A 25,487-nucleotide genomic window follows, 5' to 3' on the forward strand; every position below is an offset into this window, starting at 1 on the left:
ATTTTTGGTAGAGACGGGGTTTCACCATGTTGGCCAGACTGGTCTCCAACTCGTGACCTCAAGTGATTTGCCCACCTCGTCCTCCCAAAGCGCTGGAATTTACAGGGAAGAGCCACCGCGCCCGGTCCAGCCTATTTTTCTTAAGATATCATTTGTGTTTTTTTCTGTCTTCCTAACTTACATTTTATAGGGTTTGCTGGTATAGGTTTTATAAAAAAAAAAAAGTTGGGCCGCGCACGGCGGTTCATGCGGGTCCCTGCTATACAGGCCTTGAGGATTCTGCAGAGACCAAGATAAACTGGGGAGCCTGAACAGTTGAGCAGGGGAGGCCGAGACTCCTGTAACAATCATGCAGTAGTTAATTACAGGGGGGTGCGTGCAGGGAAGACGACAGGGTGACAGGTATATTGCGTAAGTAGACACTGAGGCCCAGGGAAGCGCAAGGAATAGTCCAGAGACATACAGTCTGCGCTGTCACCGGCGGGTTCTCAAATTTGGCCCGCAGGGTCGGCGGCGCTGGGGGCTCCCGGCCCGCGATTGCCACGCCCACCCGACCCGAGGTTGCCCCGCTCAACCCGGCCGGCCGTAGCCGCCAGTACCGTGTGGAAGCGTGAGAGTCGAGGGGTGTCACGTGACTGGCGGGCGGGGCGGGGCCCGGGCGGTGGAACGCGCAGGCTAGTGGCTGTGTTTCCCGCCGGAGGCTTTTGCCCAGAGCCCCGCGTCCCTGGGGGGCGGCGGCGGCGGCGGCGGCAGCGCAGGCGGCAGAGGCGCAGGCGGCGGAGGCGGCTGGGGGTCCGGAAGTCAACACCATGTCAAGTCTGCACAAGAGCCGGTAAGAGGCCACGGGGCCTGACCCGGCTGGGCCACTCCTGGCCAGGCTGCCCCTTCTGCCCCTCAGAAGGGGGAAGCGCGGGTGTGGCCAGGAATCGGCAGACCCCCTCGGCAGAGGGTCTCGAGCGTCCACCTTCTAACCTCATTGCCTGTGGGCTGCAGGAATGACGGAGAGGCAGTCCTTCTCCTGCCCCTGCTGTCACTCCTTTTGCCTCCCTCATCCTGGACCCCTTGTTTCCCCCTTCCCCTGAGTCTTCCTCATCCAGACCCCCATTCCCCGCCCCCGTCCCTTTCCCCCTTTTGATCCCCCTGCTCCCGTACTCTCTCCAAGTGCACCCTGTCTCCCGTGCCTTTTTCTTACTAGGATTGCTAGAGAACTTGCATTCTCCAGTCTGGCCCCTCCCCCAGGCCAGATCCTGCAGCATTGGCTGAATTTTGCTCACTCTTCAGTTTTCCTTCAGGATGTGTTTTTTAAACCCTTTGTCCTTGCCTTCTGGCAGGCCCAGAGGTCTTGTAATGGTTGTATTTGTGAGCATGGTCCATTGTCTGCAGATCAAATTACTCCTGGTTCCTGAGGTCCAAGGAGTTCAGTTGGTGGCTGTGCGTGGACCCGGCCTGGCTGGCAGGAAGTGCCCAGTAAATGTCAGCTCACTAAATATTAGAATGTTGGAATATGTCTAATTTTATGGTCCTCATTTGGGAACTTCTAGACAAGAATATCTCTCAAGTTTCTTCCCTGGCATTCTGTGTTTCTGGTTGTAGAGGAAGAAGTGAAATATAGTTTAGTTGTTCTCCAAAGCTGTCTTTGGTGAGGACCTTGACTAAGCTGTGTGATTTTTATGTCCTAAAGGGGAGAGAGGCACAGGTTGGAAACTGGCGGTGTGAGGGAGCTGAGGGCTGTGGGTCTCACTGAGCTGATATCAGCATGCTTTATTTGCTGCCCTATCTCCCCTTCCAGAATTGCAGATTTCCAGGATGTCCTGAAGGAGCCCTCAATTGCCTTGGAAAAGCTGCGGGAACTCAGCTTTAGTGGTAAGAAGCCATTCTGTATTTTCAGGGTTTCCCTAGAGCAGCCCTGTGGCTAGAATACAGGGGGAGGCCACACCTGGTCAGCTCTGGGGCCCAGCTGCTGGGGGCTGGGGCCTTGGAAGGAAATTACACATAGACTCTCGGGGCCTTTTCCAGATTCTGTAGAGCTGAACAGGCAGTGACTGCCTTGAGCTTGGAGGGGTTTCCCAGAGGGGCAGTGGCCACATTTAGCATGCCTTGCCCTAAGCTTTCCATGGGAGGTGCCAGATTCCTGAGAGTAAAAGGACGGGACTGAAGACTGGAGAATGAGAGTAGGGGGGACCTTTTGAGCCCAGGACAGTCTTTCCTCATTCCTTAGCTAGCTTCCTGTGTTGGTGAGTTTGGTTAACTGCAGGGTGGTTCCTGGTTCTCTCCCTGGCTTGGGGTCTAAGCTGCCTGAACTAAACCTTGGCTAGTGGTAAAATGGGTAGCCTTGGGACACTGACTTTAAGGAGCTGATCCTGCCGTGTTAGACTTTGCCCCAACAAGCACAAAGATAACTCTCTTTTTGCCTGTTTTAAAAAATATCCCAACATGTTCTGCATAGCTTCTTGTCACTTTTTTGCCCCTGTAACTTTGCCAGCAAGAACTTCTGGCCAGGTGCCGTGGCTCATGCCTGTAATCCCAACACTTTGGGAGGCCGAGGCAGGTGGATCACCTGAGGTCAGGAGTTTGAGAACAGCCTGGACAACATGGTGAAACCTAGTCTCTACTAAAAATATAAAAAAGTAGCTAGGCGTGGTGGCACTTGCCTGTAATCCCAGCTACTTGGGAGGCTGAGGCAGGAAAATCACTTGAACCTGGGAATTGCAGTGAGCCGAGATTGCGCCATTGCACTCCAGCCTGGGCAACAAGAGTGAAGCTCCATCTCAAAAAAAAAAAAAAAAAGAAAAAGAAAAAAAGAACTTCTTATATTGTCCCTGTCATCCTCATATAGATTCTGAAGTGGAGGTATTCACTCATGTTCATGGTACCAGGGATACTATAGCAGCAACTGCTCTAGTGAGCTTCCTGATCTTATTGCAGGAGAACTTTGTCTTTCTGTTCAGGAGTGAAATATAGGCCCCAAAGGGGAGGCAGTCCGTGTTAGTAGTTAAGAGTTTTACAGATAATTTTCCTTCTTACGACAATTATGCTAATCTTCCCTGCTTACTTGGGTTATAATGAAGATTAAATGAAATAATATCTGTAAAGTACAAAATACTTAGCATTCATAGCTTAGTTTATATTCCACAAATATGTATGGAATATCTTCTATGTGCAATGCTCTGTGCTAGGCACTGGAAATAATAGATGTGGTTTTTGTCCTTCTGGGGCTTACCCAGTAGTAGGGGTTACAGACGTTAAGAAAATACACCATATATATAACAATTCCACTTATGACAGATGCTATGAAATAGTCCAGAGCCATTATTGCGTATAACAGGGGGAAGTGACCTGAATTAGGATGAGATGGTGGTGGTAAAGGCTGCTCCTGAGGAAGGAATATCAAGGATGAGAAGGTGTTATCCTCAAAAGAACATTCCAGGCCGGGCATGGTGGCTCACACCTGTAATCTCAGCACTTTGGGAGGCCGAGGCGGGTGGATCACCTGAGGTCAGGAGTTCGAGACCAGCCTGGCCAATATGGTGAAACCCTGTCTCTACTAAAAATACAAAAATTAGCCAGGAGTGGTGGCACACATCTGTAATCCCAGCTACTTGCAAGGCTGAGGCAGAAGAATTGGTTAAACCGGGGAGGCGGAGGTTGCAGTGAGCAGAAGTCACGCCACTGCACTCCAGCCTGGGCAACAGAGCAAGACTCTTGTCTCCAAAAAAAAAAAAAAAAAAATTAACATTCAGTCTAGGCTGGGCGTGGTGGCTCACGCCTGTAATCCTAACACTTTGGGAGGCCGAGGCAGGCGGATCACCTGAGGTCAGAAGTTCAAGCCCAGCCTGGCCAACATGGTGAAACCTTGTCTCTACTAAAAATACAAAGATTAGCTGGGCATAGTGGCACATGCCTGTAATCCAAGCTACCTGGGAGGCTGAGGCTGGAGAATCGCTGGAACCCGGGAGGCGGAGGCTGCAGTGAGCTGAGATTGTGCCACTTCACTCCAGCCTGGGTGATAGAGGGAGACTCCATCTCAAAAAAAAAAAAAAACCATCCAGTCTAGTAATCTTTCTTGGGGAAATGATTCTTGAAGAAGTACTTCTTGCCCACTCTACTCCCCGCCAGCTGGCTCCATGGTAAAGGGCTGGGGGTTCTGGGACTCTGGCCTGGGGCGTGACCTTTGCCTGCTGTGTCCACAGGCATCCCCTGTGAGGGCGGACTGCGGTGCCTCTGCTGGAAGGTGGGTGTGCCTGGGGTGGGGCTTCTGCTCTGCTGAGAGTCCCTGGGTTTTCCTGCATGGGCTGCCCCTACCCCTGGCTTCTTCCTCCTGTTCTGCACCTTTCCTTGCTTGTCTGAGGGAGCTTTTCTGGGAAGTTCTAGGTTTTCTGTTCCTCTTGGTGTCTTCTCTGGGATCCCCTTGGGGATGGGACACTTTGTAATGCCAACAATGAAGACCTCTGCTTCCTGGTCCATGAAGTACAGTGAAAGTCATGCTTATTGGGACAAAACAAAGGCTGTGCTTTGCCCAAAGCTCCCAGCTCAGGTGGCCGTGGAAGCCCAGTGTCCTGGTTTCCAGCCCTTTAGAGCACAGGGCCTGATGATCATGTGGAAGAGTCTGTGTGAGGAAAAGCAGAGGGAAGGGCTGGTTTGGGTTAAAGGAGGAGGGAGGCAGTGGGGACGAAGGGGGAGGCTACCCTTAGCTCATGCTGGCATACCTGGATTTTAGCCCATCTTGTCTTCTTGGGACTTTATGAGATGTTTTTCTTGAGGCCTGTCATCCCCGCCTAAAGACTGACGTTGGTGCGGGAGGGTCACCAGAGCTTTGCCCCTTTCCTTCTGTGCAGATCCTCTTGAACTACCTTCCCTTGGAGAGAGCCTCATGGACCTCCATCCTGGCCAAGCAGAGGTGAGACCCCGTGTAAGGGCAGTGACAGGAGGGCCCTGGCGTCTGACGGAGCTGGTACCGCTGGGGCCGCCCTGCCTCCTGCGGCTGCTGCTCTGGTCTGGGCTCCCTGGGCAGGACTGTTGGGAATCATCCTTCTCGCTTGTCTCCTGCAGGGAGCTGTATGCCCAGTTCCTGAGGGAAATGATCATCCAGCCTGGCATTGCCAAGGCCAACATGGGTGTGTCCAGGGAGGATGTGACTTTTGAGGACCATGTGAGTAGAGGTTGGCAGCAGAGACCCAGGATACAGAATGTGGAGGGGTGGTGGCCTTGGAGCAGGTGAGGTCCCCTGCATGCCAGTGGGTAGGTGCAGTCTGGTGTCAGTCCCCTCTGGACCTCCCAGTTCCTCCTTTCTGCGTTGGGTCACTAAGCTTGGGGGCCCTGGGCTCAGTAAGACAAACGATAGTTGGGGTCCAGGGAGCATTGCAGGGGCAGCCCTGCGTCAGGTGCTCTGAGGACATGGTCTATTTCAACCCTCATCCCTGTTGAAGAAAGTCAGAGCAGGGCGGGAGGGAGGCTAGGCTGCCCTCTGTGGCTGTCAGGAAGCCTTGTTCTCCTCAAATGCTGAGCTCCTCCCTGGGCTTCCCAGCGAGGGAGAAAGAAATGGCTGGGCCCCAGGCCCAGACTCACAGATAGGAATTGACGACTCAGAGCATCGATGAATGAGAGCTGAAGAAACCAAATTCATTCATTCAGCAAGCAAACATTTACTAAGCACCTGTTATATGCAAAGTTCTTGAGCTAGAGCAACGGACAGAAAAGGAACAGAGTCCCTGCCCAGCAGAGATGTACTCAGAGCAGGCCCCCAGGCTGGGCTCCCGGTTGTGGAGTTTGAACGGATTCAGGAGGCTGAGGGAAGGGCTGTGTTGGCTCCTCTGAGTAGCTTGCAGGTGGTGTCAGGGCCACACCTCAGTGTGCGGTGGGATTGTTGCAGCAAGGCCACTGCTCAGGTTTCCAGGATAGAATCGGGCCCCGGGGCCTATCTGGGCCTTGGACAGAGCATCTTCATTTCTCCCCACAGCCACTCAACCCCAACCCTGACAGCCGGTGGAACACGTACTTCAAGGACAACGAGGTGCTGCTGCAGATCGACAAAGATGTCCGGTAGGCAGGGTGCCTGGGGCTGGGAGCTGGCCCATGGGACTTCTGGGGCTCTCTGCAGCTCTGTCTTTTCCATTTGCAGGCCGGGCCCATGGGTGGGTGTTTGCGGAGCTGCTGGTGGATTGTCCCAGCGGTTGGGTCCAGGCCCTATTGATGATAGGCTGAGAATGAGGCTACCAAGGGAGATTCTGTGCTTGCATGTACCTGGCTGTTCTTATCTGAGCTGTAGTTTCATTTGTACCCCAGGTGTTTATGGATTCATCTGACATTCATTCAACAAGTATTGAGCCCCTTTTGTGTGCCAGGCTTAGCACTAAGCTCAGGGTTGAGTACTGGTGTGTTCCCTCTCCTTAAGGATCTTAGAACCTAGAAGAGAGGATGGCAAGACAGACATTCAGCCCATTAGATCTTAGCAGATGGCATTCGTGGTAAATGCTCTTGAAGGAAAATTTGAAGGGGTTTGGGGAAACCTCACCTGAGAAGCAGTGATCCAGCTGAGATCTGAGGCGCGGGAGGCCTCAGGGGAAGAGTGCAGCAAAGGCCATGCTGGGCAGGGAACGGCCCTTGGCAAGGTCCAGAGAGCCTGCAGAGCTTGGCACATCTGAGGAACAATGCCAAGGCCAGGGTGGGAGATAGGGGCCGGACCTTGGACTTGATTCTAAGAGCATGAGGCAGCCATGCAAAGGTTTTGAGCAAAGGAGTGACAGGGTCAGATACACAGTTTTTAAAATCTTGAGCTACAATGTGTTTGTGCTTTTCCACTTGGTAAAGAAATCTGGAGATGCTGGCTGTGCAGCCCTCTCGGGCTGGGGAGTTTGGCAGCGTGTTGGGCTAGGTGAGGAGCTAGAAGGCAGGCCTTGTCCACAGGTGGGTGGAGTGGCCAAGGGCTTGGGTTCTGGAGTCCATTTGCCTGGTTTCTGTTCCGCCTTTACCAGTTGTTAGCTGTGTGACCTTGGGCAAGTGACTCACACCTTCTGATCATTACTCTCTTTATTGTGAAGTAGGAGTAAGGTGGTTCAGGCTAAGGGCACAGAACGGGATGGGTCTCCACAGATACGTGGGACTTAGCACATACAGAGGCCCTTAGAATGATCAGATCTCCATCAGAGAAGGGTCCTGGGAGCTTATCCTGTTCCTTTTACAACAGCCTGCCTGGGACCCCCGGCACTTGGTTAGACAGGACAAGCTGGCACTCTGACCCGCAGTGACCCTTCAGAATCTCCAAGGGGGAGCTCTCAGGTGCCCAAGTCAGTCTGCACCAGTACAGACAGGTGCCCCTCCATTCAGCTCCTTCTCAAGGAATGGCTAAGTACCGGTGTCAGGAGGGGTTTAGGAGTGAGCAGGACTGAAACAGTCTCTGCCTTCTGAGAGCTTCCAGTGTAAGTCAGGAGACATATACTAAACCTGGAAACAGATATGTAATTGCAAATACTGTAATGCTGTGAAGGAGGGAAAAACTGGTGCTTTTAGAGAATCAGAGGGAGGCCCTGTTTTCCTTTGGGGGGTCGAGGAAAGCGTTTCCAGGGAGGAGGCTCAGGATGAGATATGAAAGAGGAGGAGGCAGCAGGGAGGCAGCAAGCTGGGTGGAAGAGTCTGCTGGGCTGAGGCACAGCACATGAGAGTGCCCTGTGGCCGGAGAAGAAGGCGCGTGGCAGGATAAAGCAGGGTCCTCCTTGTCCTTGCCACCCTGGGTGCTGCTCCTCAGCCCAGGCTCATCTTCAGATGGCCCAACGTGACCCCCGCACAGGGCAACTCAGCCAGGCTGCAGGAGAAAGGAGGCACTGCCTCTTGTGCTCTCAGGCTGGGGTTGGTGCAGCGTTTACCTACAAGGTGTTCCGATTGCTGTGTTCAAGTCAAGAACCACTCCATGACCTGGGGAAATAGGTTCTATTTTTTTGTGTTTTTTTTTTTTTTGAGACAGAGGCTCCCTCTGTCACCCAGGCTGGAGTGCAGTGGTGCAATCTCGGCTCACTGCAACCTCCGCCTCCCGGGTTCAAGCGATTCTCCTGCCTCAGCCTCCCCAGTAGCTGGGATTACAGGCAAGTGCCACGACACCCGGCTAATTTTTATATTTTTAAGAGAGACGGGGTTTCACCAGTTGGCCAGGCTGGTCACGAACTCCTGACCTCAAGTGATCCACCTGTCTCAGCCTCGCAAAGTGCTAGCATTACAGGCATGAGACACCATGCCTGGCCAGGTTCTGTTTTACATGGGTAGTGATCCTTTGGTGCTTCTAGAAGCAGGTTTGCAATGTGCTAAGTATAAGAAGTCTGAAAAATGTGCGTGTACTGCACTACATATATTTTAAAAACTTGATCACATTCTAGACACCATCTCCCAACTTGTTTTCCCTCTCACTCTGTCTTGGACATCTTTCCAGGTCAGCTGTATAATATTTTGTTGTACAGTGTGTAACTTATGGAACCAAATCTCTTTTGCTACTACAAACCACTCTGTGTTTGTGCATGTTAGATAATTTTTTTTTTGAGATGGGGCTTGCTCTGTTGCCCAGGCTGGACTGGAGTACAGTGGCTTGATCTTAGCTAACTGTAGCCTTGAACTCCCAGGCTCAAGTGATCCTCCTGCCCCTGCCTCCTGAGTAGCCAGGACTGCAGGCACATGCCACCACACCCAGCTAATTTTTTTTTTTTTTTTTTTTTTGAGGTGGAGTCTTGCTCTGTTGCCCAGGCTGGGGTGCATTGGTGCAATCTTGGCTCACTGCAACCTCCGGGTTCCAATGATTCTCCTGCCTCAGCCTCCTGAGTAGCTGGGATTACAGGCGCGTGCCACCAAACCTGGCTAATTTTTTGTATTTTTAGTAGAGACAGGGTTTCACTGTGTTAGCTAGGATGGTCTCCATCTTTTTTTTTTTTTTTTTTTTTGGTGAAGGAATCTCACTCTGTCGCCCAGGCTGGAGTGCGGTGGCACGATCTTGGCTCACTGCAAGCTCCGCCTCCCAGGTTCACACCATTCTCCTGCCTCAGCCTCCTAAGTAGCTGGGACTACAGGCACCCGCCACCACACCCAGCTAATTTTTTGTATTTTTATTAGAGACGGGGTTTCACTATGTTAGCCAGGGTGTTCTCGATCTCTGGACCTCGTGATCCGCCTGCCTCGGCCTCCCAAAGTGCTGGGATTACAGGCGTGAGCCACTGCACCTGGCCCCAACTAATTTTTTATAGAGATGGGGTCTCCTTTTGTTGCCCAGGCTGGTCTTGAACTCCTGGGCTCAAGTGATCCCTCCTGCCTTAGCCTCCTCCCAAAGTGCTGGGATTACAGTGGTGAGCCACTGTGCCTGACCTAGATAAATATTTTTACATGGAAATATGTTTGGAGTTTAAAAGAGGAGTTAGGTTGTATGACCATAATAACACTTTTTAAAAAAAGTGTGTATCTATTTGCAAATACACATAAAATGTGGGCATGTATACATATACAATGAGTACTGCTTTTTAAAAAAATGCTGTTTTTAAAATAAAATGTTGTAGTTGTTGTTATTATTATTATTTTTTTGAGACCGAGTCTCATTCTGTCGCCCAGGCAGGAGCGTAGTGGCATGATCTTGGCTCACTGCAATCTCCTCACAGGCTCAAGCAATTCCTGCGTCAGCCTCCCCAGTAGTTGGGATTACAGGCACCTGCCACCGCGCCTGGCTAATTTTTTTTTTTTTTTTTTTTTTTGAGACGGAGTTTTGCTCTTGTTGCCCAAGCTGGAGTGGAATGGCACGATCTCGGCTCACTGCAAACTCCGCCTCCCAGGTTCAAGCAATTCTTCTGCCTCAGCCTCCCGAGTAGCTGGGATTACAGGCATGCGCCACCATGCCCGGGTAATTTTGTATTTTTTTAGTAGAAACAGGGTTTCTCCATGTTGGTCAGGCTGGTCTCAAACTCCTGACCTTAGGTGATCTGTCCACCTTAGCCTCCCAAATTGCTAGGATTATAGGCGTGAGCCAGCGTACCCAGCCAAGTTTTGTATTTTTAATAGAGACAAAATTTACCATGTTGGCCGGGCTGGTCTCGAACTCTTGACCTCTAGTGATTCAAAACGTTGTAATTAAAAACAAACAATGCTGGCCGAGTATGGTGGCTCATGCCTGTAATCCCAGCACTTTAGGAGGCTGAGGTGGGTAGATCACGAGGTCAGGAGATTGAGACCATCCTGGCTAACACGGTGAAACTCCGTCTCTACAAAAAATAAAAAATTAGCTGGACATGGTGGCGGGCGCCTGTAGTCCCAGCTACTTGGGAGAATGAGGCAGGAAAATGGCGTGAACCCGGGAGGCGGAGCTTGCAGTGAGCAGAGATCGTTCCACTGCACTCCAGCCTGGGTGACAGTGCAAGACTCCGTCTCAAAAAAAAAAAACAAAAAACAAAAACAAGAACAAAAAACAATGCTTTTGGGGAGTCTTGGGGTCTCCTGGCAGATGGGATGGAGAAAACTTCCACCCTGAGTAACAAGATTCTTTCCTGTTCCCTCTTGACAGGAGGTTGTGCCCAGACATTTCCTTTTTCCAGAGGGCCACTGACTACCCTTGCCTGCTCATCCTGGACCCCCAGAATGAGTTCGAAACCCTTCGTAAGAGAGTGGAACAGACAACACTGAAATCTCAGACGGTGGCCCGGAACCGGAGTGGGGTCACAAATGTGAGTGCCAACCTGGGTCCCCAGGGACTCCCCCAACAGTCTTTTCTTTCCTTTTTCTCTTAAACTCCTGGCCACAAGGTGTTGGGCCATGACCGTCTGCTTGACAGTTACTCAGAGCAATCCTGATGCTGCCAGATCCTGGGGCGCTTTCTAAAAGTTGGGTGACAGAGGTTCACTGTGTCCCAGCTGGGTGTAATGGCTTCTGGGAAGGGCCCTGCGTCACAGTGAGTGAATGAGCCAGGCTTCTAATCTTATAGTGGGGATGGCTCTAAGAAGGTCATTACAAATGTGAGAAAATGTGATAGGGCTGAACACAGTGGTTCACGCCTGTAATCCCAGCACTTTGGGAGGCTGAGGCAGGAGGATTGCTTGAGCCCAGGAGTTCAAGACCAGCCTGGGATACATGGTGAAACCCTGTCTTTACAAAAAATACAAAAATTAGCTAGGCATGGTGGCGTGTGCCTGTAGTCCCAGCTACTCAGGAGGCTGAGGTGGGAGGATGGTTTGAGCCTGGGAGGCAGAGGTTGCAGTGAGCCTACATCACACCACTGCCCTCCAGCCTGGGTGACAGAGCCAGACCCTGTCTCAAAAAAATAAAAATTAAGAAAACGGCCAGGCACAATGGCCCATGCCTGTAATCCCAGCACTTTGGCAGGCCAAGACAGGCAGATCACTTAAGGCCAGGAGTTCAAGACCAGCCTGACCAACCCGGGGATTTAACTTCATCTGTACTGAAAATACAAAAATTTGGCCCTGGCCAGGTGTGGTGGCTCATGCCTGTAATCCCAGCACTTTGGGAGGCCGAGGTGGGCGGATCACCTGAGGTCAGGAGTTCGAGACCAGCCTGGCCAACATGGTGAAACCTTGTCTCTACTAAAAATACAAAAATTAGTCGGGCATGGTGGCAGGTGCCTGTAATCCCAGCTACCCGGGAGGCTTAGGCAGTAGAATTGCTTGAACCCGGGAGGTGGAGGTTGCGGTGAGTCTAGATTGTACCACTGCACTCCAGCCTGGGTGGCAAAACGAGACCCTGTCTAAAGAAAAAGAAAAGAAGAGAGCATTCCAGGTGGAGAGGAGGGCATATGCCGAAGTCCTCAGCGGGAGAGAGTATGGTGTGTTCCAGGTCGGGGAGGCCATGGGGTGGCTAGAAGCAGAGAGCGAGGGAAGAGGTTGCTGCTGGTGAGGCCACGTGGGGCCTTTGTCATGAGGGGCGGGGAGAATCCGTTACAGCACTGTAAGCAGGGCAGTGACATAACTCACATCTGCTGGTGTCAGAAATACTTTAGGCACTGTGGAGATACAGGAGTGGCGGTAGAGAGGCTACCTGGAAGGCCACTGCCGTTGTCTAGGCAAGAGGTGGTAGGGGCAGGGATGCAGCAGGGTTAGATCTGAGAGACTCTGGGTGGAACTGGTAGGACCCCCAACTTTTAATAGATTCTTGTCACTCTGAGAAGCTCCTTGTAGTCAAACAAGTATATTACCTTATTCCTTAATTTACACCCCTTAGTTTGTTATCTGGAAGAGTGGCTTGTTCTCCTAAACTTTTCACTGTCTTCCATCAGTGGAAAAACCCTTTTCTGTAGCCTCTAACAAGCTAGGGCAGATACTACTGCAAAAGTTTTTCTCCCCCTGGGGAATGACTTTGTTTTTTGTTTGTTTGTTTTTTTTTTTATTTATTTTTCTATTATTATTATTATACTTTAAGTTTTAGGGTACATGTGCACAATGTGCAGGTTAGTTACATATGTATACATGTGCCATGCTGGTGTGCTGCACCCATTAACTCGTCATTTAGCATTAGGTATATCTCCTAATGCTATCCCTCCCCACTCCCCCCACCCCACAACAGTCCCCAGAGTGTGATGTTCCCCTTCCTGTGTCCATGTGTTCTCATTCTTCAATTCCCATCTATGAGTGAGAACATGCGGTGTTTGGTTTTTTGTCCTTGCGATAGTTTACTGAGAATGATGATTTCCAATTTCATCCATGTCCCTACAAAGGACATGAACTCATCATTTTTTATGGCTGCATAGTATTCCATGGTGTATATATGCAACATTTTCTTAATCCAGTCCATCATTGTTGGACATTTGGGTTGGTTCCAAGTCTTTGCTATTATGAATAGTGCCGCAATAAACATACGTGTGCATGTGTCTTTATAGCAGCATGATTTATAGTCCTTTGGGTATATACCCAGTAATGGGATGGCTGGGTCAAATGGTATTTCTAGTTCTAGATCCCTGAGGAATCGCCACACTGACTTCCACAATGGTTGAACTAATTGTTTTATTTTTTTAAATAGAGACAGAGTCTTGCTATGACACCTAGACTGGTCTTGAACTCCTGAGCTTAAGTGATCCTCCTACCTGGGCCTCCCAGAGTGCCAGGATAACAGGCGTGAGCCACCACACCCAGCTGGGAATGACTTTGATCGAAGCTCTGACAGGCAGGTGCAGATATGGCTGATCCAGGGTTGCAGGTGCCTACAAGAGTTGGGTGCCCAGCAGAACTGCTGTGCAGTGCAGATTGCATGTCTAGATAACCAGGAGGCTGGCTTTGTGGGCAGTACTCTTGGCTGCTGATTTCCTGGCTGAAGGGCCAGGAGGGGACTGGCTCCTGTCATTCCTTTCACTGTAGTAACTAGGTGTAAGGAGCACTGTTACCTAGTTTAACTTTTGGTCCTGGTAGCAGAGAACCCACCAGAAACTTCATCCCTAAGCCTCTGGGTTCATGATTGGGCAGTTTGAGTTAAAGACCATCTGTGTGACTCTGGGCAAGTCATACCAGGTTCACATCCTGGCCTTTGTTTCCTCGACCATAAACTGGGCATAATCATTTCTGCCCTGCCTGAGCTGCCAAGAGGATGAAATGAGGTCATGGCTGTGCAGATTCTTCAAAAGCAGACAGCCCTGGGCATCCTCAGGAGGCAGCCTGTCCTCAAGTCCTGGACCTTAGGTTTGGGAGTCAGCCAATTCAAGGTCAAGTCCTGATGCCACCACCTAATGTTAGACATTTAAGGAGTGGCCCGACATTTCTGAGCCTCAGTTTCCTCATCTTGAAAATGATGTTGAGATAATATTTTAGATTGTTCAGTGGATTAAATGGAGGAATACCTGTACAGCATTGTCTGCCGCATAAAAAGCTCTTGGTAAGGGCCAGGCGTGGCTCATGCCTGTAATCCCAGCACTTTGGGAGGCTGAAGCGGGCGGATCACGAGGTCAGGAGATCGAGACCATCCTGGCTAACACGGTGAAACCCCATCTCTACTGAAAATACAAAAAATTAGCCGGGTGTGGTGGCAGGCGCCTGTAGTCCCAGCTACTCGGGAGGCTGAAGCAGGAGAATGGTGTAAACCCGGGAGGCGGAGCTTGCAGTGAGCCGAAATCACGCCACTACACTCCAGCATGGGTGACAGAGCGAGACTCCGTCTCAAAAAAAAAAAAAAAAAGCTCTTGGTAAATGTGGCTGATGTGTGTCTCTGTGTGTGAACATCCCTGCATGTGTGCGCATACATATGTATGTATATGCTATGGGAGAGAGAGTTTAATGTCTCCAGGACCCTATGCTTCCAGGATGGCTTCATCCACTGTCACTGCCTGGGTTCTCTCATATGGGTCACTCACCTCTGGAGCTTCCGCCTGAGCAGGTCTAGGGCAGGGCCCAGCACTTGATTTACAAAGTTCCCAAGGGATCCTGGCAGGCAGCTGGTGTTGGGGACCCACGCTCATTGCAGGAGTCTTCAGTAGGGATCGTCATCTCTTTATTTTATTTATCTTCCAACTTTTTTTTTTTTTTTTTGAGACAGTCTCGCTCTTTCGCCCAGGTGGGAGTGCAGTGGCACAATCTTGGCGCTCTGCAACCTCCACCTCCTAGGTTCAAGCAATTCTCATGCCTTAGCCTCCTGAATAGCTGGGATCATAGGCGCGTGCCACCACGCCTGGCTAATTTTTATATTTTTAGTAGAGATTTTTGGCCAGGTTGGTCTCAAACTCCTGACCTCAAGTGATCCACCCACCTCAGTTTCCCAAAGTGCTGGGATTACAGGTGTGAGCCACTGTGCCTGGCCTCCAACCTTTTCTTATGAAAATTTTCAAACATTCAGGAAAGTTGAAAGGAGAGTACACTGGATAACTATCTGTATACTTTCCATCTAAATGCAACAGTTGTTAACGTTTTTCACATTGCTTTATTTGTGTGTGTATTAAATATAGAGAGAGAGTAAGCTGCGGTGCAAGACTGTCTCAGGGGGAGAAAAAAAGAAAGAAAAGTCTTGGCCAGTTGTCTGTTTTTGACATATTTAATGTTTTGTTGTTGTTGTTTTTTTTTTTTTGAGACACAGTCTCGCTCTGTCACCCAGGCTAGAGTGCAGTGGCCCGATCTCCGCTCACTACAAGCTCCGCCTCCCAGGTTCACGCCATTCTCCTGCCTCAGCCTCCCGAGTAGTTGGGACTACAGGCGCCCGCCACCACGCCCGGCTAACTTTTTGTATTTTTAGTAGAGATGGGGTTTCACTGTGTTAGCCAGGATGGTCTCCATCTCCTGACCTCGTGATCCACCCACTTCGGCCTCCCAAAGTGCTGGGATTACAGGCGTGAGCCACCGCGCCTAGCCTGTTTTGTTTTTTGAGACGGAGTTTCACTCTTGTTGCCCAGGCTGGAGTGCAATGGTGCAATCTCGGCTCACCACAACCTCTGCCTCCTGGGTTCAAGCGCTTCTCCTGCCTCAGCCTCCTGAGTAGCTGGGATTACAGGTATACGCCACCACGCCTGGCTAATTTTTTTGTATTTTTAATAGAGACAGGGTTTCTCCATGTTGGTCAGGCTGGTCTTGAACTCCCGACCTCAGGTGATCTGCCCGCCTCGACCTCCCAAAGTGCTGGGATTACAGGTGTGAACCACCGTGCCCGGCCCTAAAGTTTTTGTTTTAAATTGAAGTGTAACTTAACGTGCAATTACGTGTACAATTAGAGAATGTTTTTCTTGTGTGTGTACCTGTGTAAGTGCCAGTCAGTCAAGATACAGAACATGTCCACATCCAGAAAGTTCCTGCATGCCCCTTCCTAGTTAGTACTTCTCACTGCTCTGACTTTTAGCACCATAAGTTAGGTATTAGGACCGTTCGTTATATTGTAGAATGTCCCATGTTCTAGGTTTGTCTCCTTGTTTCCTCATGGTAGCGTTTGACTTGTTCCTCTATGCCAGTGTATGTCCCATATGCTAGACAGGTCCAGGCTTAACAGTAAACGTTTACATTTCTGGCAAGAACACATTGTCCTCCTTCACATTGTCCTTTTTTTTTTTTTTTTTTTTTTTGAGACAGTGTCTTGCTGTCACCCAGGTTGGAGTGCAGTGATGTGATCATAGCTCGCTGCAGCCTCAGCCTCGTGGTCTCAAGTGATCCTCTTGCCCTAGCCTCCCAAGTAGCTGGGACCACAGGTGCATGCCTTCACACTCAGCTAATACTTACATTTTTTGTAGAGATGGGATCTCCATATGTTGCCCAGGCTGGTCTCGAACTCTTAGGCTCAAGTGATCCTCCTGCCTTGGCCTCCAAAAGTGCTGGGGTTACAGGCATGAGCTATTGTGGCCCGTCCATGTTGTCTCTTTTTTTGTTTTTGTTTTTTTCTCCTGAGACAGGGTCTTGCTGTGTCACCCAGGCTGGAATGCAATGGTGTAATCACAGCTCACTGCAGCCTCGACCACCGGGGCTCAACTCCCACCTTAGCCTCCCAAAGTGCTAGGATTTCAGGCATGAGCCACCAACCCCAGCACTGTTTTTCTTGATGGGCTCCTCCTCTTCTTCTCCAGATGAGCTCCCCACACAAGAACTCTGCACCATCATCCCTAAATGAGTATGAGGTGCTGCCCAATGGCTGTGAGGCCCACTGGGAGGTGGTGGAGCGGATCCTGTTCATCTACGCCAAGCTCAACCCTGGCATCGCTTATGTGCAAGGCATGAATGAAATCGTGGGGCCCCTCTACTACACCTTTGCCACTGACCCCAATAGCGAGTGGAAAGGTAAGAAGGCTCGTGGTGCCCACATCCCTCGTTGCTGACCCGTGTCAGGCTATGCAGCTCACTTTCCCTCTCGGGCCTCTGTTCTCCCTCTGCCAGATGAGGAGCTGGCCTGGATCATCTCTGAGATCCTTTGCAGCTGTGATCTTCTAGAATGTTGGATGTTTACTGATCTCTTGATATTTGTAATTTAATTTCTGGTAGAGAAGGTGGATATGTAGGAAGCCGAATTATAAGATTTAAATAATGATTTTTAAATTGTCATCAGGAGAGTGTGTAATAAACTGCTAAGTGAATGTACAGTATTGCCGGATGTGAGAAGAAAGAGGCGATGTCTTTAGCCTGGGGGTGGAGAGGGGTCAAGGACAGAGGAAGGACTGAGCCAGACCATGAGGATGGGGCAACTCGGCGGGGCTCAGAGCGGGGCAGATGTCTGCTAGGCGAGAGGTGGGGTGGGCCTGGAGTGTGCCACTTCTGCCCCCATCCTGCGTCTCTCCCAGAGCACGCCGAGGCAGACACCTTTTTCTGCTTCACCAACCTCATGGCCGAGATCCGGGACAACTTTATCAAGAGCCTAGATGACTCGCAGTGTGGCATCACCTATAAGATGGAGAAGGTTTACTCCACCTTGAAAGATAAGGATGTGGAGCTCTACCTGAAACTGGTGAGGACCCCAGGAACAGAGGGGTGGAAAGGGACAGGAGGCAGAGAGTTGCTGTGCCATCCCAGCCCAGGGCGAGGTCTGGCTTGAGTCTGGGGGTCGGAAGTAGCTGCTGCTGCTGCTGCCCGGGACGCTGACCCATGTGCTGAGGCAGCTGATGGTGGAGCCCAGCTGGGAGGGAAGGGGAAAGTTAAGAATGGTGCCCACTGTGTGGGCAGTATGCAGGGCATTTACTATGAACTAAATTGGTTAAGCTGTTAGTAGTCTTCTAAGGTAAGTGTTAACTTCATTTTTTTTTTTTTTTTTTTGAGGTGGAGTCTTGCTCTGTAGCCCAGACTGGAGTGCAGTGGCGCAATCTTGGCTCACTGCAAGCTCCACCTCCCAGGTTCACGCCATTCTCCTGCCTCAGCCTCCCAAGTAGCTGGGACTACAGGCACCTGCCACCGCGCCTGGCTAGTTTTTTGTATTTTTAATAGAGATGGGGTTTCATTTCACCATGTTAGCCAGGATGGTCTTGATCTTCTGATCTCGTGATCCGCCCACCTCGGCCTCCCAAAGTGCTGGGATTACAGGCATGAGCCACTGCGCCCGGCCTAATTTCATTTTTTTAAATTAATATAATTTAAAAAATTGTACTGGCATTCCGTGTTTATTTCGTAAAACAAAAGGAGAAAATTTATTTACATGTAAACAAAAAGTTTCATGAAAAATAAAATACATACCTAAGCATATCTTTTTTTCTTTTTTCTTTTTTTTTTGAGACAGAGTTTCACTCTGTCGCCCAAGCTAGAGTGCAGTGGCGCGATCTCTGCCCACTGCAAGCTCTGCCTCCCGGGTTCACGCCATTCTCCTGCCTCAGCCTCCCAAGCAGCTGGGACCACAGGCGCCCGCCACCGCGCCCGGCTAATTTTTTGTATTTTTAGTAGAGATGGAGTTTCACCGTGTTAGCCAGGATGGTCTTGATCTCCTGACCTCGTGATCCACCCGCCTCGGCCTCCCAAAGTGCTGGGATTACAGGCATGAGCCACCGCGCCCAGCCCTTTTTTTTCTTTTTTTTTTTTTGAGACGGACTCTCACTCTGTCAGAGACCAGGTTGGAGTGCAATGGTGCAATCTCGGCTCACTGCAACCTCCGCCTCCCAGGTTCAAGCAATTCTCATGCCTCAGCGTCCTCAGTAGCTGGGATTACTGGCATGCGTTACCACGCCTGGCTAGTTTTTGTATTTTTAGTAGAGATGGGATTTCGCTGTGTTGGCCAGGCTGGTCTCGAACTCCTGACCTCAAGTGATCCGCCTATCTCGGTCTCCCAAAGTGCTGGGATTACAGGCATGAGCCACTGTGCCTGGCTGGCCAGGAATAATCATATCTTTTTAAACAAATATGGGTTGAGTGTGATGGCTCACAGTTGTAATCCTAGCACTTTGGGAGACTGAGGCAGGAGGATCGCTTGAGCCCAGAGGTTGAGCAACATAGTGAAGCTTTGTCTCTACAAAAAATTTAAAAACAAATTAGCCAGGCATGGTGGCACAGGCCTGTGGTCTCAGCTACTCGGGAGGCTGAGAGAGGAGCCCTCGAGGTCAAAGTTGCAGTGAGCCGTCCATGATTGTGCCACTGCACTTCAGCCTAGGCAATATAGCGAGACCTCATCTCTAAAAAAAAAGGAAGTATGCTTTTGCTGTTTCGTAGCATGCTTTTTCAGTTAATATTCACTGTGGCTGACCAGAAGGCTTGTCTCTACTGGGAATAATTGCCTGTGGAATTGTTCTGTGGATTAAATGAGTGAGAGGACATATTTAATATGCTAAGCATAGGCCAGGCTTTTAGTAAGTGCCCTGTGATGGTCACTCAGCACATCCACAAACCCAAGGCTATCATCTGCAAAGCATGTGAAAAGAGTTTGAGCCATCATTTATAAATCTGGAGAGCTTATTATATAAAGGTTTGGGTTTCCAGCTTCTCTTTAAAAAATAGGAAGATCTGAGGATGTTGGCTGGCAGTAAACAGGCTCTGCCCCTTTACCAAGTGAGGCTGTCTGGCAGCCTGGTGCTAGCCCTGGTGCTCACACCTGGCATGCTGGGCCCTGCTGTTCTGAATTCACTTCTGACCCACTGCGTGGTGCTCCATGGCCAGCAGCCAACACAGAGTCCTGCCCCCCACCCCCCACACTGTCTCCCCAGCAAGAGCAGAACATCAAGCCCCAGTTCTTCGCCTTCCGTTGGCTGACACTGCTGCTGTCCCAGGAGTTCTTGCTGCCTGACGTCATCCGCATCTGGGACTCCCTCTTCGCCGATGACAACCGCTTTGACTTCCTCCTCCTCGTCTGCTGCGCCATGCTCATGTGAGTGCGGGCATGAGCTGTCATCAGCTCACCTGGGCTGTCCTTGGAGAAGCCAGACGGGAGGACCCTCCGCCCTTGAAGGGTGGGCAGGGCTGCTCTTTCATGGCTGGAGTGGGATTCTGGAGTCCTTGGGAGGGCGCCAAACCAAACTCGAGGCGGGCGGGGAGGGAGGAGTGGGCAGGGCCTGCACTCAGAGCATCCCAGGTCCCAGCGCTTTTGCTGCTGCTTTTCATAGGCTGATCCGGGAGCAGTTGCTGGAAGGGGACTTCACTGTGAACATGCGGCTGCTGCAGGTAATGGGAGTTGGGGGCAGGCTCAGCCACTGCCATTTGGCTGGCACTCGCCAGGCATTTGCCCACGCCAGCTGCTGTGACAGGCTGGGCAGGGGCAGTGGAGCATAGCAGGGATTGAAGTCCAGACCCCTGAGGCAGATCTGGTTTGGATCTGGGTTTGAATCCTGGTTCTGCCACTGACCTGGAATCTTGGGTGGCCTTGAGCAAGTGACTTGGCCTTCAAACCGTGTACTCTACATAGGTGTTCACACCTAGGACACAGCAGGTGCCCAGAACGTGGCCGTGCTCGCTGGTGGCCATGCTAAGGCCCGGGGAAGGAGGGTAGGGTGTAGTGATTAAGAACATGGGCTCACCGGGCACGGTGGCTCATGCCTATAATCCCAGCACTTTGGGAGGCTGGGGTGGGTGGATCACATGAGGTCAGGAGTTCAAGACCAGCCTGGCCAACATGGCAAAACCCCTGTATTTTAGTCTGTACTAAAAATACAAAAATTAGCTGGGCTTGGTGGCATGAGCCTGTAATTCCCAGCTGCTTGGGAGGCTGAGGTAGGAGAATCGCTTTAACTTGGGAGGTGGAGGTTGCAGTGAGCCGAGATTGCGTCACTGCACTCCAGCCTGGGTGACAGAGCAAGACTCTGTCTTAAAAAAAAAAGAACATGGGCTCAAGGGCCTACAGCTTTAGGTCCACAGTTTTGCTCTGCCGTGCTCATCATGTGACCCAAGCGAAGTTACAGCATCTCTGGATCTCAGCTTCTTCACCAGCACCTGGCCTTAGTGTTGGTTTGTTGTTTGTTTGTTTGTTTGTTTCTTTCGAGACGGAGTCTCGCTCTGTTGTCCAGGCTGGAGTGCAGTGGTGCAGTCTCGGCTCACTGCAACCTCCACCTCCCGGGTTCAAGTGATTCTCCTGCCTCAGCCTCCTGAGTAGCTGGGATTACAGGTGTGTGCCACCACGTCTGGCTGATTTTTGTATCTTTAGTAGAGACAGGGTTTCACCATCTTGGTCAGGCTGGTCTCGAACTCCTGACCTCAGGTGATCTGCCCACCTTGGCCTCCCAAAGTGCTGAGATTACAGGTGTGAGCCACCAAGCCCAGCCTAGAGTTGGTTTTCCATAACTTCATGGACTAGATCTGGAAAATGTGCAGAATCACAGTAGCCACTCACAGGGCTGTTGGGACTTTGAGCTGATGCTCAGACACTGGCCCAGTCCCACTGGCTCCACACGAGGGAGCTTGGGTTCAGTGGCAGTAGTGGGAGAGCTGAGGCAGCATGGTCTGGTCCTGAGGAAAGGGCCGCGAGAGCCTGGGAGTGGTTGTGTTTGGATCGTTGAGCTGGTGCTGCATGTGTAGCATCAGCTGCATGCAGGGGTCTGGGGGTTGGGGAGTGTGGGATGCCTGGTATTCTGTGCTCCTGCCCCTGAGGCCCAGGATCCAGCATGGCAATGTGTCCCGGCAGGGAGGGTGTGGGTGTGGCAGGGGTGAAGTGGCTTCAGAGGCAACTGTTGGCCTTTTCCTGTGCCCAGGACTACCCCATCACAGATGTCTGCCAGATCCTGCAGAAAGCCAAGGAGCTCCAAGACTCAAAGTAGCCTGGCGGCAAGAGGCCCATGTTCGGGAGAGAAGCCTCCCGACCCTGTGCCCTGGCTCCTGGGACACACAGAAACCTGTAGGAACCCAGCCTGAGGGGAAGCCACAGGATTGGCCCGAGACCCAGGCCATGCCCACTGGGGACACACTGTGCCGTGCTCCTTCTTCTGCCGCCACGCCCAGTTCCCCACCTGCCCTGCACTCTGCCCTCATTGCCCAGGATACTGAGGAGGGCTGGAGCTCAGGAAGTTGTCCTTCCTGGGCCAGGGCCGTTTCTGGCACTGGGAGGCTGGCAGGGGCCCCTCCCTGCCTCGGCTCTGCCGCCCCAGCCTCGGTTCCTGCTTCTGGTCTTCTCCTGGGCGCCAGTCAGGGGAGGTGCTTGGCCAATGGGCCAGAAACCGCTTCTGAGCGGGGCGCTTTGGCTGCTCCACAGGGAAGGTGACACTGAAAGCTGAGTTCTGCCGTCTGTCTCACCCACAGATGTCTGTCTGTAGTTGGTCGGTGTGAATGTGGGCCCAGGTCCCCAGGCGTCGCGCGTGCGTGCGTGCGCGCGTGCGTGCGTGCGTGTGTGTGTGTGTGTGTGTGTGTGTGTGTGTGTGTGTGTGTGTGTGGCCTCCGGGTCTCCCAGCCCCTCCTTCTCTGTCTCTACCTCTCTGCCTGTCTCCTTCCGCTTCCTTCCCAGAGTGGGACTGTGTCTTGCTTCATGTTTCCTCTCTCCATTATTCTCCCTGCCCTTCTCTGTTGGGGTGCCTTATCCTGAGCCACCTCCTCTCCCCGCTTCCCTCTGCTCCCCTGAACCTGGGAGACAGATGAGGAGGCTGGCTCAGCAAGGCCTCTGGAGGTCAAGCTTGGCCTTTACCTCCTGTTCCCATCCCCCAGCCCTGGCTCCCGGGTCCTCCCAACTGGGAGGGAGTCCTCCGTGCCTCACTTAGAGGGTTCTGAACCCGTTCCCTACATAGAAATCTTGGAAACCAAATGCTGCTGAGTAAGGATGAAGCTTTGAGCCTCCTGCCCCTGCTTTCTGCCCAGGGAGGGAGAAGGAAGAGGGGGAGCTGGTTTTTCTGGAGGCTCCTCCAGAGGCCCTCCTGTCCGAAAAGAAAAGGACCTTGATTCTGAGCCCAGGGTCGGAACCCGTTGCTTCAGAAGAGTTGTCATTCCCTCGGCTTCCAGGTCCCAACCCAGGGTGAGTGAGTCCCACAAAGGGCAAGTGGGGCCTGAGGAAGCCTCTCTGGGGCCGGGGATAGCTGAGCTTAAAGGCCCTGGGTCCTGTGAGTTCCAGGAGGGCCATGTCTATGCCTCTGTGTACCCCTCCACCCGCTGCGGGCTGAGGGAGGTGCAGGGCCTTCTCTGACCCCTGCCTGAGCTGTTCCCAGGGCTGGAGCAGGTGTACCCTGAGCAGAGGCAGCTGGCCGCTCCCAGTTCTCACCAAGTCACCTCCCTCCTTGTACAAGGTTTGCGTCCAGAAGCCGGGTGCCCTAGTGAGGACCCTCGTCCTCCAGAGTGGCTGGCAGGAGTCAGGCCTCAGCAGCCCTCCTGCCCCCAAAGCCTTCCGAGTCTGGTGGGCAGGACTTCTCGCTGCCCTCCCAAGCCCGGCTGTGGGCCAGAAATGGCTTCCCCAGGTGGCTCTTCTACCAGGCTTTTCCTTGGATGCCGCCTGGATTTCTGTACCTGCCTTTCTGTCTCCTCTCCCAGAGCACAGTATTTGGGAGACTTTGACTATTTATTCAGACTCCTGGCTATGTATTGCACATTGGCAAGTGCTCTGGGGATGAGGCGTGGGTGTAGGAAGGTAGAAAGGAGTTGGAGACAAGATCCTCTTCATTTTCCAAGATCAAAGTCAGCCTCTTCTCCCCATGCTTCTAGGACCTGCCTGGTTTTCCAGCAGGTCCTGGCTGGGCGGGCTCTGAGTTGTGTCCTGGAATTGAGTGTAAAGATGGGAAGAGAACTGAACTGACTCCAGGACCTCCAGGATGAGGCAGAGACATGATGCTTCCTGCTCACCTGGGCCACCCTCTCTCCAGGACTTGTCAGCTGGTGGTTCGGTCCCTTCTCCAACCCCTTCACAACCTTGGGCCACTGCCTGGGACACAACAGACACTGCCCAGGACTCCTAATGCACTCGCTCTTGTCTGCCCCCTACCTTCCCTCCTGGGACCACACTACTTGAATCACCATTAATTTGCCTCGCTGGCAGAGTTGGGTCAAGTGCCCTCTCCTCGACCTTGAGATGAAGGTCAAGAGCACAGGGACCAGGCCTTGGTTAGGCTGAGCTCCCAGCAGGACACCGCCTGCAGAAAGGACCCGCCCTGATAATGTCCCTTCCCCAGATTCTCAAGCAGATGCCCAAGGGAGGTCCCCACAGAGCCAGAGTACCTGAGGCTTCCTGCTTGAGAACCTGCCCCCTGGATCTTGGACACTTACAGATTGAGCTGTATGAATTCAGCAGGTCTCACTCCAGAGGGTTAGAACATTTGCTTTAGTTTTTTCATCTGTTTTGTTCCTTGAGTCAGTGCTGTTGATGATGAGTTGTCTTGAATAAATCATGTGTTCTTTGCAATGGGCATTGGTGCTGTGATGAGCTGAAACTTTGGAGACCTCAAAACAGGGAAAAATGTTTGAACGGGGATGGAGTCAGAGTCTCTTAGGGTAGCCCTTCTAAGAAAAGGTCCAGGAAATTCTTCTGGGAAGAGACTGTTGGATCCTTCCAGTTCAGCCTCAGCAGTCTGCAGCTGGGGGAGGAGGGAGTGAGTACGGGGTAAGGAGGTTCTGCGTACATGATTACATAGCCTGTTATTTTTCAGATTTAAAAAAACTGAGACCGTCCCATTATATGTGGAAAAAGCATTTGACAGAATTCAACATCTTTTCCTTATTTTTTATCTTATTTTATTTTTTTTGAGACGGGGTCTTGCTCTGTCACCCAGGCTGGAATGCAGTGGCACGATCTCCACTCACTGCAACCTCCGCCTCCTGGGTTCAAGCGATTCTCCTTCCTCAGCCTCCCAAGTAGCTGGGATTACAGGTGCCCGCCACCACGCCCGGCTAATTTGTATTTTTAGTAGAGACGGGGTTTCACCACATCGACCAGGCCGGTCTCAACTCCTGACCTTGTGATCCATCTGCCTCGGCCTCCCAAAGTGTTAGGATTACAGGTGTGAGCCAAGATCAGGAACAAGATGAGGATGCCCACTCTCTACTTTCATTCAACATAGTACTGGAAGTACTAGCCAGACCGGTTAAGCAAGAGAAAGAAAAAGCATCCAAATAGGAAAAGAAGAAGTGAAATTGTCTCTCTTTGCCAACAACATGATCTTATATTAGAAAAAACCCTAAAGACTCCACCAAAAAGCTGTTAGAACTAAAGTGGCAAGAAACAAAATCAACAAACAAAAATCAGTAACATTTCTGTACACTAACAAACTACCTGAAAAAGAAATCAAGAAAAAGGCAGAAATAAAAAACTGAATTCAGAAAAAAAAAAAAACAAGAAATAGAGAAAATCTCATTAACAGTAAGTACCCCCTCAAAAAAAAATATTTGGGGCCGGGCGCAGTGGCTCATGCCTGTAATCCCAGCACTTTGGGAGGCCGAGGTGGGCGTTTCACAGGGTCAAGAGATCGAGACCAGCCTGGCCAACATGGTGAAGCCCTGTCTCTAATAAAAATACAAAAATTAGCAGGACGTGGTGGCACATGCCTGTAATCCCACTTACTCAGGAGGCTGAGGCAGGAGAATCACTTGAACCTGGGAGGCGGAGATTTCGGTGAGCCAAAATTGTGCCATTGCACTCCAGCCTGGGCAACAAAAGTGAAACTCCGTCTCAAAAAAAAAAAAGGTTTAGTAACCATAACAGCATGATAGTGGTGTAAAATAGACACACTGACCAAAGGAACAGAACAGAGGAGCCCAAAATGAACC

The 25,487-nt window shown here is 51.3% G+C and overlaps 1 protein-coding gene across 3 annotated transcripts; it reads left to right on the forward strand.

The window, feature by feature from the left end:
* Nucleotides 1–654: 654 nt before the first annotated feature.
* On the forward strand, nt 655–24,130 carry TBC1D13 (TBC1 domain family member 13). 3 transcript variants are annotated; one of them, XM_024251914.3, is made up of 12 exons: nt 655–832; nt 1,790–1,863; nt 4,191–4,231; nt 4,836–4,897; nt 5,050–5,149; nt 5,957–6,039; nt 10,520–10,679; nt 16,487–16,697; nt 17,195–17,358; nt 19,532–19,692; nt 19,928–19,985; nt 21,506–24,130. In XM_024251914.3, exons 1-12 carry the CDS (start codon nt 810–812, stop codon nt 21,569–21,571), a joined length of 1,203 nt encoding a protein of 400 aa, XP_024107682.3. In that variant the 5' UTR covers nt 655–809; the 3' UTR covers nt 21,572–24,130. The 3 variants fall into 3 exon arrangements, with proteins under 3 accessions (XP_024107682.3, XP_054377131.2, XP_063570139.1); XM_063714069.1 differs by lacking the exon at nt 4,191–4,231 and having other exon boundaries at nt 814–832; XM_054521156.2 differs by lacking the exons at nt 16,487–16,697; nt 17,195–17,358 and having other exon boundaries at nt 694–832.
* Nucleotides 24,131–25,487: the final 1,357 nt, after the last annotated feature.

This window comes from Pongo abelii, chromosome 13, assembly GCF_028885655.2.
Source record: "Pongo abelii isolate AG06213 chromosome 13, NHGRI_mPonAbe1-v2.0_pri, whole genome shotgun sequence".
Lineage (NCBI taxonomy): Eukaryota > Metazoa > Chordata > Mammalia > Primates > Hominidae > Pongo > Pongo abelii.